Source organism: Mytilus edulis, chromosome 2 (genome assembly GCF_963676685.1).
Source record: "Mytilus edulis chromosome 2, xbMytEdul2.2, whole genome shotgun sequence".
NCBI lineage: Eukaryota > Metazoa > Mollusca > Bivalvia > Mytilida > Mytilidae > Mytilus > Mytilus edulis.
In genome coordinates this window covers 90376726-90395761 of record NC_092345.1, presented here as the reverse complement: position 1 = coordinate 90395761, position 19036 = coordinate 90376726, and the positions used below count along the sequence as shown (strand labels likewise).

General features: G+C 32.3%; 1 protein-coding gene across 1 annotated transcript; it reads right to left on the bottom strand.

The window, feature by feature from the left end:
- Positions 1-268: 268 nt before the first annotated feature.
- LOC139513385 (vitellin-degrading protease-like) lies at positions 269-12921 on the bottom strand. Its single transcript, XM_071301802.1, has 7 exons — positions 12792-12921; positions 10586-10710; positions 9629-9732; positions 7483-7751; positions 4899-5047; positions 1418-1475; positions 269-514 (listed from the first exon to the last, which is right to left on the bottom strand). Exons 1-7 carry the CDS (start codon positions 12835-12837, stop codon positions 387-389), a joined length of 879 nt encoding a protein of 292 aa, XP_071157903.1. The 5' UTR covers positions 12838-12921; the 3' UTR covers positions 269-386.
- Between the last annotated feature and the right edge of the window lie 6115 nt (positions 12922-19036).

The window sequence follows — 19036 nt, the reverse complement described above, 5'->3', positions numbered from 1 at the left end:
TCAGTAACCTTTGTGTTTCATATCATCAAACCAGAAATGTTCAGCAATATCAAATGTGTTTGTTAACTTGTGAACGGATTACTTGGCCATCGTAATTTTAAGTGAAAAATTTACGTTGTCTATAACATCTATACCTTCATAGATATATCTTTAGAACTTTTTTGTTGATTGCATCTCTTTTTATGTAGAATACATGCTACATTTATTACTATTTGTTCTCTATGTTCAAATGCAGTTCAGCGATATATAGATGCATACAAAATCCGAATTCCGTTATCTAACTTTAATGAAAAGATCTTCTTCTCAAGATTAAAAAAAACATAAAATCTTCGATTATGTAGAATCAAGAAATGTTTTTTTTCTTCAATTTTCTGTTTATTTTTGAGTTATCCAACGATTGGTCCCCCAACTGAAGTATGTGTATTATCATGAATCCATTGCAGGAACGTGTAAACCTCAGTGTATACACCTGGGTATCCTGGTTGTGCACATCCAAATCCCCAACTACTTATACCTGAAATTAAAACAGAGAAAACTGTAATCTGAGAGACATTTGACCGATACCGACTAAAACATCGTGTAATACTAATAACAGAATAATTCGACCTGATATGATATATATATACTAGTTATATTATATTTTCTCACATTAGAATATAATATCCAGCTGAAGTTGTTCAAAATAATTAACATATGTGTTAAAAGTGTTTAATCGTTTCTGAGACGTCAGCCTATTCATTGACCTTGATTTTTTTTCGTTTTGTTTACAATCAACGACTCTTTATAAAGATGTAATAGTAAAGTATCTCATGTATAACAGTGTGTTCCTAGTATAACATGTAATAATTATTTTTGATATATGTTATATAGTGGTTTATTTTTTATATTATGAATTAAGAAAGACTTCCATTAAGAAAGACTTCCATTTTATGTCGCTGGTTCATATTTTTCAAAACACCCGAATTCAAAGTCATCATCAACTCTATAATAAACGTATGATTTCCCATTAAATTACTTTGAATACACCTTCATCATTCATTTGTCCACTGTAAGGATAACATCTGATTCATACTCGTCCAATCGAAATACAATATACCGAAAGTGCGATGTTTTTGTTTTAATGTTTGTTTATACTTCTACTAAATGAATGTTATTAAATAATTATGAAATTATTAATTTCACTGATAAAAAGGGACAATTAATTAAAAATCACTGTGTTTATAAATAAAACGTATGCGATTATTATGGCTAGTTATAAATGTGTTTTCGCTCTTCAAGCTTCTTAAACATCGTGAAAGAACTGCCCTTATAATTTAGAATTATCATGTCTTATATATATCCCTTATAAGAAACGTGTGAACTTGTATAATTAACTATGTTCATTTAAATCTGTTAAAATATTTTGCTATATACAGACCAACTAATTCCCATTGTCCATTGGTATTTTTACATGCAAATGGTACACCAGAATCAAACTGAAAAAGAAGCAAAAACGTGAATATTTAATAATCTATTATTTTTTTTTTTTAATGAGAATGGAAATCGGGCATTATTAAAGTGACACTTTAGTAGAAACAACCCGACCAAAGAGCAGACAACAGCCGAAGGCCACCAACGGGTCTTCAATGCAGCAAGAATATCTCACACCCGAGTCCGATGTCATAATAGGTAACAAAAGAAATTTAGAAAAATGACAATGATACATAAACTAACAAAGGACTACTAGCAGTTACTGACATGCCAGCTCCAAACCTTCATGAAACTGATTGAAAAAACATGTCTTCTTCATATGAAAATCTAGTACAATCCCTCCTATTAGGGGTGTATCATACAATTATAAATAAAGGCAACAGTAGTATACCGGTGTTCGAAATTCATAAATCGATTTATATTCTACTAGTTTTCATACTGTAAATATATGAGAAGAACATAACCCGTATCATACCAACTACTGGCCTTTGAACAAATATGTTTATCTCCGATGCAAAGACCCTATGCGTGAATCAATATTGATACCAAAATATGCGATCCTTAATGACCTATCGTAACCATATCCTTTCCGAATAAGTGTGTAAAGGTTTGGTTAGCTTTTGATGTGAATGCCAACATGTTTGTGACCTGTAAAGAACACTACCACAAAACACTGGATGTGAAACACCTAAACGTATAAGATGTTTGCAGGTTGATTTATATTTATGAATGATGTCCTTGTACCGATGATAAAATCCAGCAAATGTCTCGACCAGTCTGTGATATCGAAAACCCTGGTGTAAAAATCCTCCAGCAGAGATATCACTCGTTGAAATCAAACACGCTGTTACATACAAGAGCGAATCGAACAAGTTGATATATATATATATAAACACAATAAGATGGTGACAAGTGAACATCACCATCAAAAAATGGATAACCAATAATAGGGAAAGCATTGGTTCAAGTGTACGTAGGTGAAGAGCATTAAGGACCTAAATTTCCAAAAGATTTTGCAAAATCTAGATTGGGTGATCTATTCCTGGCGTAGAAACTTTTGAAAAACTCAAAGGATTGTAAACAGTTGATTTATAATCATGTCCATATCAATTATAATTAATTGGTCTTTCATTAAGAGCCCACCATGAAGGGCAAATAGATGCAGGTATACAAAGGGAGTTTATTATATTCAACCGAGACTGTATTCTATATTTGTATTCCTTTTACTGGTTCAATGTCGATTATAACACTGTGCATCATATATACACATGGAAAAAAGTATTGCAACACCTTGATTTTTTAAAATTTGAAAAATCAGCCTCTTTTTTTGGATGGAATATAATAAAATATGCGTATAATATTATTGAAACATAGTTCATGATAACATTGGCATTGAAACGAACAAAAAATGTTTTAAAAAAAAAATGATTTATATAACCACAATTTTAATAACAAAATGAAGTGTTTTTTGTACAAAAAAACGCATTTTACAACTTTCACTGTAGTCGAACTTTACAATGTCAGACATTTCAAAATTAATCTTCAGATGACTGTTCACATCATGGTTGATCGTTATACGCCAAAGAATTAGTACTTTGTGCGCAGCCTCCATTCAAACGGATAACCGCATCTTAACGTCTTCTGATTCCTGCCATAAATCGACTAATTTGTTGCTAAGGTAGCAGCAACCATTTCTGATGAAGGGAATTGTTTATTTCATGTTGTGTTTGAACTGGGGTGTCATTTCGTTCACTTTCCGCCCAATAGTGTCCCATATAAGCTCAATATGGTTCAAAGCCGGGCTACGATCGGGCCAAGGAAGATGAACCAAATTCCATTTGAACATTGGATCTTCCTCTACGATGCTTATTTCCAACTTTGGCGAGCTCTGCACTACATTGGATACGGAAAACTGTAAGTCTGTTCGTTAGCAAAGGTCTCCGAAATGGTATTATCGCACGGTAACCAGTAGCGATGAGTTGATCTCGAACAGTTCTTGTTAAAAGGCTCTTGTATGGCCACCACTCTCTTTTTAGGATTGTCTTGTATGCAATGGGTTTCCTTCTGACCAACCTTCATTATGCTTGATTTTCTCTAGCAAATGGTATAGGGGGTCTTCATTATCTCGGAAGGTCTTTTACAGCGTTTATTGCCTGATTTTTATTCTCAAAACGACTATAGTGGAATGGTGATGACCAACAATGCGTGCAGTTGTTACAGCGACATCCCTGCTTCTCTTATGCTGATAATCTGCCATCTTGCTGCAGTTAAGAGTTGTCAAGGACCCATTATAAGGTGTCAATCACATAATTTAAAAAACTTGTTTATTTAAAGTGTTGAAAACAATGAGGATCAAAACATCTTTTTTGCTGTTTACGGGTACAGTAGCTGCATGTGCAGATAAAAACTTATCGAGTCGATATTTATTGATTAAACTCAGGTGATACTTAAATAATGTTTAACTAGTTCTATTTTACCAAATTATATCACAAAAAAATAATGAGTGTTTTTTTTAATTCAATTTCAATTTGGTGTTGCAATACTTTTTTCCAGGTGTATATATACAATCATGTCTTGACTTAATTTGTCAATAGGGGTCAGTAGTAAACTAAACATTTTACCACAAAAGAGATGATTTCAGGTTTCAAATTAGAAACTTTTCCTCTTTATGTACAAAATTTTAACAGCGCATGTATATGGAGTATATAAATCTTCCAGTTGATACAATATCCCAGAGCTTGTGTTTCATAACGTGATTTTCTTTAAAGTTATCTGCCGCCTAATAGTAAGCTGATGCTACATTCCGTTGTAGGTTGTTTTTGTAACAAATGAACAAGGGTATATTACAATTGTCGTAGTCACAATCCAATCCTCATTGAATGAGATCTAGCACAAATTATGTACTTACCATGAGTAACCCGACGGGTGTCATTTGTGGAGCATGACTTGCTTACCCTGTCGGAGCACCGGAGATCATTCCAGATTTTTGTGGGTTCGTGTTGCTCATTTGGTTTTTTTTTTCTTTGTAGTGGTTGATAGTCTGGTTTTACAGATTTTTAATCGTTTTATCGGTGACTCTTCGACTTTCGATTGTCACTTTACTTCAGTAACTTCTGCTACCTATTACGGACATGGCAATTATATGTTATATATAATATTACCTTTAAACATGGAATTAAAACCTTGGTGTGACATGATCCAAATTATAACCCGTACTAGATCAGACAGCAATATTCTCGGAAAACCTAAATAAATTGCCTACAACACCTATATTTAGGTTTTCTCATTCAATAAATCAGACCGCTATGCAATTTCATAAAAAACAATTTATGTAATTTCCCTTTTTTTCTCGTACCACTTTATTCCATACTTATTATTGCTTGCGCTTAATTTAAAGAAGAATTAATATATAAAAATAAAATACGTACACTACATGCATCAACTCCACCCGTCACCAAATTTCCAGCACACAACATCGAATTGTTATTATAACCAAATACACTTAATGCATTTCCACAGTCAACGTCAGCGATTATAGGCTTGTAAACTTCATGAAGCCTATCAACTGGTGATCCCCCTTAAACGAAAAAAAATAACAATACTATTTCCAGGAATATTTTGGTAAAAGAAACTTAAGATATACATCATTAAATACAAGAATGAAATCATTATACATTAGACGCGATAGAAATATAGATACATATTATATACCAGTAATATTACCAACAGAATTATCAAAATTACAAATCAATTGAAACTGATCACACGATTTAGAACAGATGCTTCACAGAAAGTTGAATTTCAAAACGGGTTAGAGAAAAATATCATTTTGCGTACTGCAGTGTTATTTTCATTGACTATCTACAACATCTTATGCCACTATAAACTATTTGAAAGTTAAATAGTCATCAGTAATGATGTGTACCCTTTTTAGGTTCATCGATACAAGCTCATGTCATTGAGAGTAAAACAAGGATGAAAACCTGAGGTGAATGCATTGGTGAATAACACGGTCTAAGCATGTTAGAAGTTACTTAAGGGTCAATGATTATTTCGAAGAAAAAAAACCGAAACATCATGACTAAAAGACTGAATTTTCGAAAGTTGATGAAAATCTGTAGTTTAAACATTACATCCTTAAAAAAATATTAGAAAATAATTCGCCAAAGATACCAGGTTTATCAAATACTTATCAATGACGCTTCAAAAAAAAGTTGAATATCACAGAAGACCAATAATACCGAAATGGATTCGCCAAATACAGCTTATGTAATCTATTCCTTGGGTAGAAAATCCTTAATACTTCGAAGAATGTTTATAAGACTGTAGTCAGACCTATAACTTTGTTCTTTCTTCTTATTGTAAACATTGGTCAACACATATATCATCTGATAAAATTCGCTTTATTCCTATGTGTTCAAAATAATGTCAGGAATATTATGGATATGTCACACTTCAAAAATATTTCCAACATTTATTACTAGAATTTTTTTATTGTACGATCATTTCTAGGATTAGAGGTAAACTTCAAATACATCCGAATTAGTTAGTTTTCTGTTTGCCTTGTAAACTAGTTCCATGTAACGACTACTATTATCAAAGAACTTACTAATACATTTTATAATGAATAGTATGCAATGGAATTAATTACTTTTGGAGTATATGAATTATACAAGATACATAACGTGTTTTAAACATCCTTTGAATTGTGTTCATAGTTGTGATTTTTCTACTCTGTACACTACACTTCATCAACAAGACATTCCAAATGGGTCTTGAAAAAATGACTGCATATTTTTAAAAATTAATAAGCCATTGACTAAGTTACAGCTTTTTGAGATGTTTCTAGACAATAGCCAATTGATACACCATACGCCATCTTAAGTGATTTTCCAATATTTGTATTCATAATCACACACCTGAATATTTTATTTCCTTTTATTGCACCTGTCAGCCATCACAAAGTGTTATAAATAGCCGACAATATTCAAAACTATTTTTCATGCCTAATATGTCCTTATCCGGATATGTGGAATATTTATGAAGCCATGAAACATATTTGCCGTATAACCGGATGTAATCTACTTTATTTTGATAAGTGCATTAAATATAATTGGTTATAAAATCAGTGTAATAATTAAAAGCTATTGAAATGTAATAACATGTAGGATGGAGAACATTTGCATCAGGCATTAATATTGAATCAGGTAATACGTATAAATCAGTATTATAGACACACTAAAAGATGAACATAACACTTTGTAAATTCATGCATATAAAAATCTTTTCTGGATTAACCTCCATTCGAATAGATCAACGCCAAGTATTTGCAAGCCAACGATGTACATAGACTCATCATCGTTATAAGTACCCCGTGAAGAACTGTATGACAAAAGCAGACCTAAATTAATAGCCAATACTTAAGGTTTAATTCCTGAAGGATATGGAACCTTACTTCTTAATTATTTATAAATCAACAGACAATTTAAGAACATTATTGTATGAAGCATGATTGTACCAAAGCATTGAATGCGCTTGAGAACTAATAGATTACAGCAGTAATATATATCCGATCAATCTAGTCTTTTACTTCACTCCAAAATATTCGAAGCACCACGTGCTTAACGGAAATGGGGATAAAACCGATTAGTAAGTCATTCGAACTTCGACTCTTCACACTGAAGGCGAGTACGAGACAAACGAGGCGTTATATATAGAAAGGGTTTTAATAAGAATGTCTACTTGCTACCTTTCTTCTCAATTTTGCAAGTTAATAGGTTTGCCTTAGCTGTATTTGTCACAACGTTTTACTTGTTTAGCTTTATAAATATTTTGATATGAGCGTCTGGCGTACTAAATTATAACCCTGGTACCTTTGATAACTTTTGCAGCAGTTTCAAAGACATGACCATAGTTTTCAATTCCTTCTGATGAACCTTTGCTATATTAAGAAAATCTATTACCGTTATTCACTTCATTATTATCTACATACATTTATCGTTACAAATTTACCTTGAACATCAGCTCCCCATCCCATAACAACACATTCTTGTCCAACCTTAAGTTCAGAATTTTCAGTCGTCATGCAGATTGGTTGTACATAGTCGTTCAATTCAATAGGCCAGGCCGTTTTCAAAATTGCAACGTCATCGTCCAGAAATTGAAAATTAAATCCAGGATTTTGAATTATTTCTTGAATACCATATTCTTTTTGATTTGGCTCCATGGAAGCGCGTGAGTGAACCCCAACATCCGCTTTCCAGTCTGCAGGATTTGTTGCACTGGGAAAAATATTTCATTGATAATTACAGAATGGTAATAAGCAATTATTACATCTTTAATCTACCTTATCAATGACATCTTACTGAACTAATATAAAAATTCGTCAGAATGTGAGGATGTTTGTAATCTTACACACTCTTTCGAAAATCTATATACAAAGATGATATTTGTGAGCTCAGATGGTAAGCAGGATTCATGAAGTGACCTTTACATTTAGATCTAGTTGTATTGTCTGTTGGAAATTATGCATATATATGATATTGATTTGGAAATAAAAACTAGCTGATGAAAACACTGCCATACCCACATTTTTTATAACAAGGAGCATTTGCATCCTTATTCCATTTAATTATGGTACAAGTACGTACTTTTTGCATATGGCGATTTGTCGACTAGTTTGCTCTTCATGCGGTTTAAAATTGCCTTAAAGGGATAATCGACTAATAATAATAATAAGTACACGAATATCACACTTTTCAACACACACCATCACTCTCAAACACCCAACTCATCAGGAAATAAACAGCATGCAAACAAAGACAAACAAGAACGAACAACATATGATATAGATACATGTATAGTCCTACTTGATTCAGGTACACTACAAGCTGTTATATTTGGGTGTATAAAGGCATGTATGGTATGATATGAAAAATCATAATCTTATAATTTATTACAATCCGTATCATTATTATTTATCTGAGGTCTGTGGTGTTTACACATAACTAAAACATTATAAACCACCTTTTCACTTCTTGAAAAAAGATAGCTAATTGCCAGTTATGGTTATAAAACTAATCTGTTTTCATTGTTTGGTATTTTATACTGATGAAATTCTGGATAAGACAGTACTTATGGATAAGGATTTATAATGTGTAGCGATTTTAGTTTGACAGTATGATTTATTTTTATGTAACATATATTTTTATTAATATTTTTTGGTTAAATTACATTTCTATAGGGCAATGCCCAGTATTTTTATTTATTTGAACGGTATCTAATTCATTCAAAATTCACCGCCCGGTATCTTAAGAACCGCACGGTACCCCATCTTTGAAACTGTCAGCGTACCGCCCGGTAGCCATTCTTTAGAACCGTTGAGGTACCGCCCGGTATCTTCAGAACCGCCCGGTTCCCCATCTTTGGAACCGTCGGGGTACCGCCTGTAATTATGTATATAAGGGATGCGAGAGAGTTCAGAGAGAGAATATATATAGAGTTGAAATTGTAAGCTAGAAGACTTGAGAGTAATATTGTGTTAGTGAATTAGGATTATTGTTCAACTGTTTTATTATGTCAAACTGATATACATTTAACAGATTACATAGTGATTTGAATTGAAACTTTGAGTTGTGGTTTGTTTTCTTTGTGCCATTTGAACATGGATTTTACGTAATTTACGCTACCTCAAAATAACACATTGACAAACACGAATCCATACAAAAAACGACAACGCTACAATGTATCTATAGCAAGCATCGCTTTTATAACGACGATAATAGCCTTGAAAATTACATATTGAGTGTTTTCATTTCAAAACATAATGAATTATTTTGAACTTGAGCAACAAGAACGTCAAGTATTTTAGAGGGGTAATGTTAAAGTATTTTCATATTTCATTTAGTAATTGAAAATTTCTTTTCAGAAATAAAAAAACAATCAACATTAATTTGAGTAAACCATTTTCATTGTTCATGACACAAATAATTTCATATGTATAAAACGATTTGTGCACGATTTTTGCACGTTCACTGAAATAATTCTTCCGTATTTACAGAACGATTGGCCTATAGATCGTTCTGTACCTTTTATGACATGCTAGTTATGTTAAATCCCTTTTAAGTTGTGTATTCTGATAACGTTAAAATATAGATACCCATCGACACAATGTGCTGCTGTAACGATTACAATATTTCCATCTGCACCTCTAACGAGCGATCCTCCGCAGGTTATTGTAGCTGTTCTAAATCTAAGCAGTACCTGCAATAAAAGTCATTTTGCATTCATTATTTGTTGTTATGTTGCCATTGCGCTGATAGTTTTTCTTTGAATTTTTGAGTTTTAAATATCCCCTTAGTATATTTTGCCTTTTTTTGCAATATACCTTTTTGTATGTAATTTGATTGATTTCTGTTCGTTTGGAGTGTTTGAGCTAGAACTAATCCCAAGCTCGAACAAATATGTTTCCCAATGGCATCTTTTCCTGTTCACTTTTATTCGTTTCATGGCAGAATTTTAAAAATGCTTTAACAGTTCATCAACTGCAAGCGTTTCAAATACAATCTTCTTATTGCAAAGGCTTTTGTTTGTTGGTACTTTTAGTTTTTACTCTTTTAATTTTTTGTTTGTTTCCAAGCATTATTTTTTACGAGTGTACTAGTACTTAAACTTGATTAAAGAAACGCGGTTCATGTTTTCTAAAATTGATTTCAGACTTATTTTAACCTATAGTTAGTATCCAAACAAAGCTTAACCTAATATCATATGCTTCGGCAATGTCATAGGTAAAACTGAGACAGTTTGGTGGTACATCTTCGAATAAAGACGTATTGATGTGGATTCTCCTGCTGTACAAATAAAAACTTAATTATAACAGAAAAATCCACCAAAGGTCAACTTTATTCCAGGATGTACCACCATTTAGTCCTATTTGTGTTGATGCTCGCAACAGAATTATATAGCTTCCAAAACGTAGTATAGAGTTAAAAGGTTTGTGTTGTTAATGACATATATGTGCAAAATATTCAGCAGTATCTTGGACGATTCGACAATCAGTACCGATCGGATAGATTGAATAACTTATGTTTCCTGGAAATCGGAATAATAAACATACCATCCAAGGCCAGCTATGTGGTATAGACTCTCTACCTCCAACAATGCGCGATACACGTGACGTGCTACTATGTTGGTGTGGTTTTATGACTTGTACTCCACAGGTACCATTTTGTGCTAATATACCTGTAACCAGTGAAATTTAATAAAAGTGTAAAAATATGAAGATGTTTGCCAATAAAACAACTCTTCACCAGGGACTAAATGACATAGAAGTTAACAACTATAGTTAACGGTAAGATCGTCAGCAATGAAAACATAAACCGCATAGTAATCTATAAAATGCCCGAAATAACAAATGTGAAACTATTGATGTGAGAAAACTTGATTTATGTACAAAACAAGGAACGAAAACAAATATGAATAACAGGTTCCTAACTTTGTGACAGCACATATAGAATGTGGCGGGGTTGAACATGTTTACTGGCGCCAAATCCTCCCCCTAAAATTCATAGTTGTACTTTGGACAGTTGTGTAGCATTACGATATAATAACACTCTATAAAAAACTGTTGAAGTGGGATAAACTCATTAGATTGATACTAAGCACATTAAACCCCTAAAACAAACACGAAAGTACAGATATGGGTGTAATAGCAGGCAATAACAACTACATAACCATGTATCTAAAACAAACATATTAATCAGTTCACAAACAACTTCCAATGGATTTAGTGTAAAGACGTCATTAACAGTCAGAGAAAAACAATACCTTGTGCAGTGCCAAAGTATAGGTATCGAAAGTTTGTTGAACCGTGAATGCAAGTCATTCATAGGTCTGCAGTTTCACAGAAACTTTTTTCGAGGAATTAAAAAATCAGTGAAATGGTTCGAAATAGTTAGGACTGCAGTTAGGAACTCACATTCATATATGATGCAGAAATGTGTAAATATCAGTAAACATTATCTTGTCTGTGAGCATCATAGAACCAAGCAAAACAACAAGGGTATAGAGGCTGGCTTAATCAATATACTATATCGCCCACAATAAATAATGAGAAAAATTACATTGATATATGCTGTGTTATTGATAAAAAAAAATGTGAATTCTAAATGTCGCTCTTGCTTTTTGCTATGATTGTGCATTAGCCGCTATGATTGTTTTCGATTATGAGGATTCAGATCACAAATTGTATATGATCTGTGTATATAGAACTTTTCATAAGGGGGGATCCCGCTCCATTCGTGCTTCAGTGATTCCCTATATAATCAACCAATTTTTTCATGTAACTTATTTATCGCAATTTTGATTCGACATTTATTTTTTATAGTTCTCATCGAATCCATACTAAAACATAACAACCACTTGTGGTCGCTAATTAGGACTGTATACTCGAAAGTTTTCTTTAATTTGCAAATTGTTTGTCATTATGTGCAATTGATCCTATTTAATTGCAATATTGACCTGAAACGCTTACAAGAGTATTAATCTCTCTTTCGAACAACTTTTTCTGGATCCTCTGTTTGGATTTTTGTCATTATGTGTTGATTTTCAAGCTTTTTAGCTAGATAGATTTGTCGATTTTTGCGCAAATGATTTGACACTATGTACATACCGCATCCCCTATTTCTGATATCTGTCTATACTTTGTAGGAATAGTACATTACTGCCATGTATAAATGACCTTATCCTACCTCCTACACATTTCTAGGAATGTGATTGGTTAAAAGCATCCGCGTACAGACCGTGTATATTTCAAATTAGGTTAGAAGGAAGGCGGGGCTTATTTCATACACGGTTAGTAGTTAGTCCCTTTATAAAAACAAAACGGCACTGAGAAAAAATCGTAAAGGTTTCAACAGACGAAGAAATTGATGATTAGTATTGAAATAAATGCATAAAACACATTTAAACCTAACAAGTTGTTATTGTTGACATCTGTTTTTGTAGGTCATGCTCAACGGAAGTATGCAACTAATAAAACGGTACCACCAGAACCATTTGACAATGTTTGAATGATTGATGAGACTTTGAACATTATCATCTTATGAACATGTAGGTAAATGTTCTGGTTTATTCTATGCTCTGTACATGTAGGCCGTATACAAGAATGTCAATTTCGATATTGATTTGTAACTAAATGGTACGACGGAATTTGATAAAGTGAAAATAAGTACTCACTCTCATTTTTCAAAGAGAATAAGATAAAAGTAGACTTTAATCAATTCTTTGAAAATTGAGGTTTCGGCCTTCCATAATTAACTTACCCTCAGACAAACTGATTGCTAACACAATATAGAGCCAATGCCACATCTTGAATAGAAGTGTATAATGTAGTGTATAACCTTTTGCGTACTGCTAGTTATCAATATGTCCTTGGGGTCAAGAAGGGTGAATCGTTATCAATTCAATCTCGATATAAGCATATTTTTATTTTATGTGGTGTACTATACTGTAATATAGATTTTAGTGGACGCGCTTGAATTTATTGTCAATCTTAATAGTTTGTGCAGTAGGAAACAACTATCATGGTAATCCCTCCTGATGGAACTTGGACTAAAATCGTGACATCTAACAGATTTATATTGATAAGACGTATACATGTTTAATTTACTGAACTATATATACATGCATCTACATTATAATTCACAGTTAAGTTATTGCTGTGACGTAAATTTCTTTCTATGAAAGATTGCGCATATAAGATATTGTTATGAATTAGAAGTCAACTGTTTAAAGTGAATATTGTACTTTCAGCAGTTTATTGTAATACGTTTTACAGTTGTATTTTAGAGTGAGTGTCTGAAAGTAAAGTTGTATTTACGTCCTAATGTTCGTTGCAGTTTGCATTGTAGGAAATGTTTTAATTGTTAGTACATATCTATTTTCCTGATTGGATGAACCCATATACATGCTGTTTTCCTTTCCTTTTACTTTTATTACTAGTACTCATGTTGCGTTTTGCATATTGTGCATATGATAGCGATCACTTCCACTTCAAAAAAAGAATCGGAAGATAACAAATAGAGCTCAAACTCATTGGTCGAGGACACACTGACGACATCATGGCAAAAAACTCATTGGTCGAGGACACACTGACGACACCATGGCAAAAAAAAAACCTCAGTGGTCGAGGACACACTGACGACACCATGGCAAAAAACTCATTGGTCGAGGACACACTGACGACACCATGACAAAAAACGAAAAGACAACGAAAAGACAACCAATTCTACAAAATTCCGCATTTAAAAGTAAAGACTCTACAAAAAAAGTGTGATCTCAGGTGTGCTAGAAGAGTAAGTGGATACTGCTTCACATGTGGCATCCGTCATGTGGCTTAGTTAAATAAAATCCCGAGTGATAAGTCCCTTTGTCGAGGTCACATTTAAGGAAAAGAAGACCGAGGTTTTTGGTTACGACACTTGAGCAGATTTATCGTCTTCTATGTTATAGATATTCTATAACTGCAAACCAAAGCATGATGGGGTTAGTAAAAAAGCTGCGTATTTACACACCATGCATAGTCAATGGAGGACTCCCCTGCGAAACAAGCTGCCTGGGTAATATTTGTATACCACGGTCGATCATCAAACATCAAGAGAATTCAGCTTTAAAAATAAATACACAAGAAATAAAACAAAAATTGGTATTTTTATAAAGTTTATTGGCATACATGGTTCAGATAATCCGTTCACCTACAATTGCAATAGCCCAGTTTCGCCAAAAAATACATAGTCATTAAGATTGAAGCTGTTATCAAAGTGTTGTTGACACTTTCAACAACAATTATGACCAAACAAACAGGGAATAAACGTACAATATGGTATCCTTTTCATTGATACCACAAAAAAATACAAACATATACATTTATTTAAATGAGAAGAATCCAAACAGGTTAAAAAAAATAGAAGGAACAGTTTTTTATAGCAATCTTATGTTATTGTACAGGAGATATATCAAGAGCCCATTCCGTCTGTTGTCTAGGATATACACGAACATATCCCTTACTAGACTCTTGATTCAAACTTAATTATCCATAGATGTACCACCAGTTCATGTCTTATAAAGAAGAAATTTACATTTATTTTCTTGAGATGACCAATCCAATTACATTTATTCTCTTGAGATGACCAATCCTAATTACATTTCGGAAAAGTACTGCTCATTGGGGTCAAAGAATGTATTTGGGTCACATATCGGGGCATTCTCTACTCTGTTAGACGTACAGAGCTTTAGCATACTCCTATACTCACGTTTTGTTTGTTCAGAGAAAATAATATATACAACCGGAAGAACAAATAAACTAAGTGTTTGTATGAGTAGGATGACAAATTCAACTTTGGTGACAATGGAAAACATGTTTACTTTTTTCGCAATGTCAACGATTGCCATCAGACACCATGTTGCTATAGATATACCAAGAAGCATGTACACGGACTTCTTTCTTTTGTAGTGAAGAATGATATTTGAGTATGGATTGCACCATAGCTTTTTGATTATTCGTGCATACTGTATAACAAAAAATACCACAGTTGTTATTTGAATACCAATCAAGTCTAGAGTAAAAATTATAATATCGCCTACATTGAGCTGGTGGTCACATGACGAGCTAGTGTCTACTGACAAAGACGTTCGTCCAACCATGTAAATAAGTAGAAACGATAAAATACAGTACAAAACTGATATAAACCATATTAAGATGAGTGATTTTTTTGTGTCGCTGTGACTAGGTATATATGTAGTTGTCTTTACAAAGTATTTGAATCGTTCATTGGCCATGCAAGCTAAACATCCTGAAGTAGCTACATGCAAACATTTGTCAATGAATTCCATAATTGAACAAAAAAAGTAAACATTTTCTGTTTCGGGAGAAAATATGTAAACTGACATTTGTACAGATACCGATATTGCCGAAATAATGTTTGCTATCAAAATAGATATTAGGTACAGATTTGGAACCGTCTGAAGATGCTGTCTTGTTAGTATGATGTACAAAAACGAAAAATTAAGTATTGAAGATGGCATTACGAATACCAGGATCACGGAAAAATAATCATTACTGCTAAACATGGTTATCTGAAAGATACAAAAAAAAACAATTTAAAACGTTTTTCATATAGATAGATGAAATATTACATGTAGGAAACAGGGCATATATGTAATATTTGGGCATCTAACAATTTAAAAGAAGTGAAAATTAACATACATAATAATCTCGTTTTTTTATATACCACATCTTTCTATATTTATATAATGGATCATGTAGATATTAAGTATGCTATTGTCGAACACGCACTTGTCAGTTCGATTGTTTAGATTGTAAAAGTAGATCGTGCTGGTTGTACGAGAAAACGTTGAAATTATAGCCTTACAGATACTGTCGTGAGTGTTCTCTCTCAGACTCAGATGCTACCGTTGCAGGAAATGAAAAAGGCAATTTATGTTAAGAATCAATAACAGATTTGGAAAAAAAACACTGAAAGGAAGGAGAAACGCTGCAGAAGAAACTTATAATGAAAATAATAACTCTTGATTTATGGAAGGAATGTGTTTCCTTCAAAGAATAAATTACAGATCTTGTTTCTTAGTGTTGTTAACTGTCTCAAGGACTCATAATATATTGATATTAATATTTGATTCATTGGCAATATGCTCTTGAAAGGAGGAGTAAAAATCACTTACATGTTCTGCTCATTTGGTACTAATTTCAGCTGAAATTATTCTTTGACCAAGATATATACTGTGGAAATAAAAATAAAAAAAGGTGAAAAAAGCATGCAACTGTTGACAATGAAATAAGACATTTCAAATTTCGTGCATCCGAAATGCTTTTTTTTATTTACCTTTATAAGAGACGTCTAAACCTGAACATTTGAAAACCAAGATTGTATAAATATAATTAAAATGACCTAAAAGGAAAAGTAGCATTCATATAAGGTCAGCTTTGCCTGAGAAAATTACAATTCAAGATTATATTTTTTTTCGTAGCTATTTTTGTTTTCTTTTCATTCTAGAAAGTATTATATTTTCTGAGTTTTGTTCATTTCAAAAAAGATCATTTTTCCATTTCACCATTAGATAGCGAAATGACATCACGGATGTAGCTATTTAACTTCTTTTATAGTTAATATCTGTTCAGATGATTATTGACAGGGTATTTATGTAGATATAAAAAGATGTGGTATGAGTGCCAATGAGACAACTCTCCATCCAAGTCACAATCTATAAAAGATAACCATTCTAGGTCAAAGTACGGTCTTCAACACGGAACCTTGGCTCACACCGAATAGCAAACTATAAAGGGCCCCCAAAATACTAGTGTAAAACCATTCAAACGGGGAAATCAACGGTATCATCTATATAAAAAAAAACTAGAAACAAGAAACACTTATGAACCAAATCAACAAACGACAACTACTGAAAATCAGATTCCTGGCTTAGGACAGGTGCAAACAATTGCAGCGGGTTTTAACGTTTTAATGGTACAAAACCTTCACCATTATTTGAAACAATAGTGTAACATCACAACACAGAAAGACACACTATAAAATATCAATTGAAATCGATCAAAAGAATGATGTTACAAAAACAAAATTTTATGTATTACCTTTATTACAAAATGTATAAAATATGTAACGGAAATCAATAGTTTAAACATAGAAGCAAACTTTATTTAGGTCCGTTTGATGTTGCATTACCTATGACAAGTATCATATATATCTTTATTTTTACTTCTAATCGAGGATTTTTCAATTATTAAAAAAAAAATGTACAACAATGAAGTATTTACATATTAATCAGTTCAACTTCAAGGCCGTTTGTTAATATTAAGTCCAGATGGATGCAATAAACAAACTGTATTTCAATAATTATATAATACACGATATTAAAAGTGAACAAGAGTTGAAAGCTGACACACGGATGTGTTTTCTCAACAACAAAAAATAAACATACGTTTTTATTATATAACCTCCATTTAAGGCAGAAGACCAAAGGACAGAGAGATGACATGGGTAAAGCGTTTAAATGGGATGTATAGGCTAATTACGGATGTATAGCCAAAACACATCTATATTGAAAATGTATGTTTTGAAAAATTTAAGGGAGAATGGTATGACAAGATTATGTCAGATGATAAAAATAAATTACGTACATATAGAATGTTTAAAAATGTATATGGCGTAGAAAATTATTTAATTTTTAATATACCAGGTAGATACAGGAGTGCTTTAGCAAAATTTAGATGCGGTGTAGCACCCATCAGAATTGAAACTGGTCGTTATGAGAATATTGATATTGAAAATAGATTATGTTTTAACTGTACTGATGACGTTGAAGATGAAAAACATGTTTTGTTAAACTGTCCTGTATATTCAGAGATTCGTAATGTTATTTTTAACCATGCTAGTATTGTTGATGAGAATTTTTTACATATGTCTGATAATGAGAAATTTATATTTCTTTTTACAAATGAAAATATGGTATTTTATACTGCCAAAATCTGCTATGAAATTTTAATAAAGCGAAAATGTATTTTATATTCGTGATAGTTGACTTAAGTTGTATTTGTATTATAATTTAAAAAAAAATGTTTTATAGTCTCTCATAACTCTTTATAGAGTGGCTCTTGTTGTTAATTTGTGTTTTAAAAAGCTGTATATTTTATATGTAACAAGTGGTGAGACTTTAATAAAGTATTTGTCTTGTCTTGTCTATATATCCAATAATCAGTGACACCCTTACTGTGTGATTACAATGGAGTGTTGATTTGATTCGCATCTTGTCATGCCTTTTATAGCTTACTATACTATAATTATTTGCTCATTGACAACTTTTAGTTGTTTATATCTTAGTATTATAATTAGATTATATAAGAAGATGTGGAATGATAGCCAAAGAGAAAACTCTCTATCCATGTCACAATATGTAAAAGTAAACAATTATATGTCAAAGTACGGTCTTTAATACGTAGCCAATGCCCCTAAAAAAGACTAGTGTAAAACCATTCAAACGAGAAAACCAACGTTCTTTAGCATGTTTATCTATTGTCATAAAAATTCATAGTATCTATTAAAATTAGTAGATTAAGCTAACGAAGTCCTGATATTTGAATAAAGTAACATTCATTTTTAGTGGAAAATTGTTTTAACGTTAATGAAGCTATAATTAAAAATTGTTTGCTACACTTTCTCTGTGATTAATGTAAGATAACTCTGGTCAATTTTCCCAATCAATCTTTCATTAGGGGGAGATAATATGATTCGGTTTTCATTTATAGTCTTTTTCAAAAAAAGTTATATTTGTTTAATGTACATGTACGTTCCAATTATAATTTTTCACTAAAGCATTTGTCATAAGTTTATAAAGTTTCTGGAATAAAGTTGTGGCTGTGGTGTGCTGTTTTTGTGTTTGTGCGTATGTGTGTTTTTGTTAGGGGTGTTACACTTCTTTCATGCATTTGTCTTTAGGGGTCGAGTAATGCTGAAGACATGTCTGCTTCATTTGAGTT

Coding starts and splice junctions, on each gene's coding strand:
- LOC139513385 (XM_071301802.1), bottom strand. CDS start 12,837: ATGTGGCATTGGCTCTATATTGTGTTAGCAATCAGTTTGTCTGAGG. Junction 9,733..10,585: donor CACATAGCTGGCCTTGGATG/GTATGTTTATTA, acceptor CTTTTATTGCAG/GTACTGCTTAGATTTAGAAC. Junction 5,048..7,482: donor ATGGGGAGCTGATGTTCAAG/GTAAATTTGTAA, acceptor TTTTCGTTTAAG/GGGGATCACCAGTTGATAGG.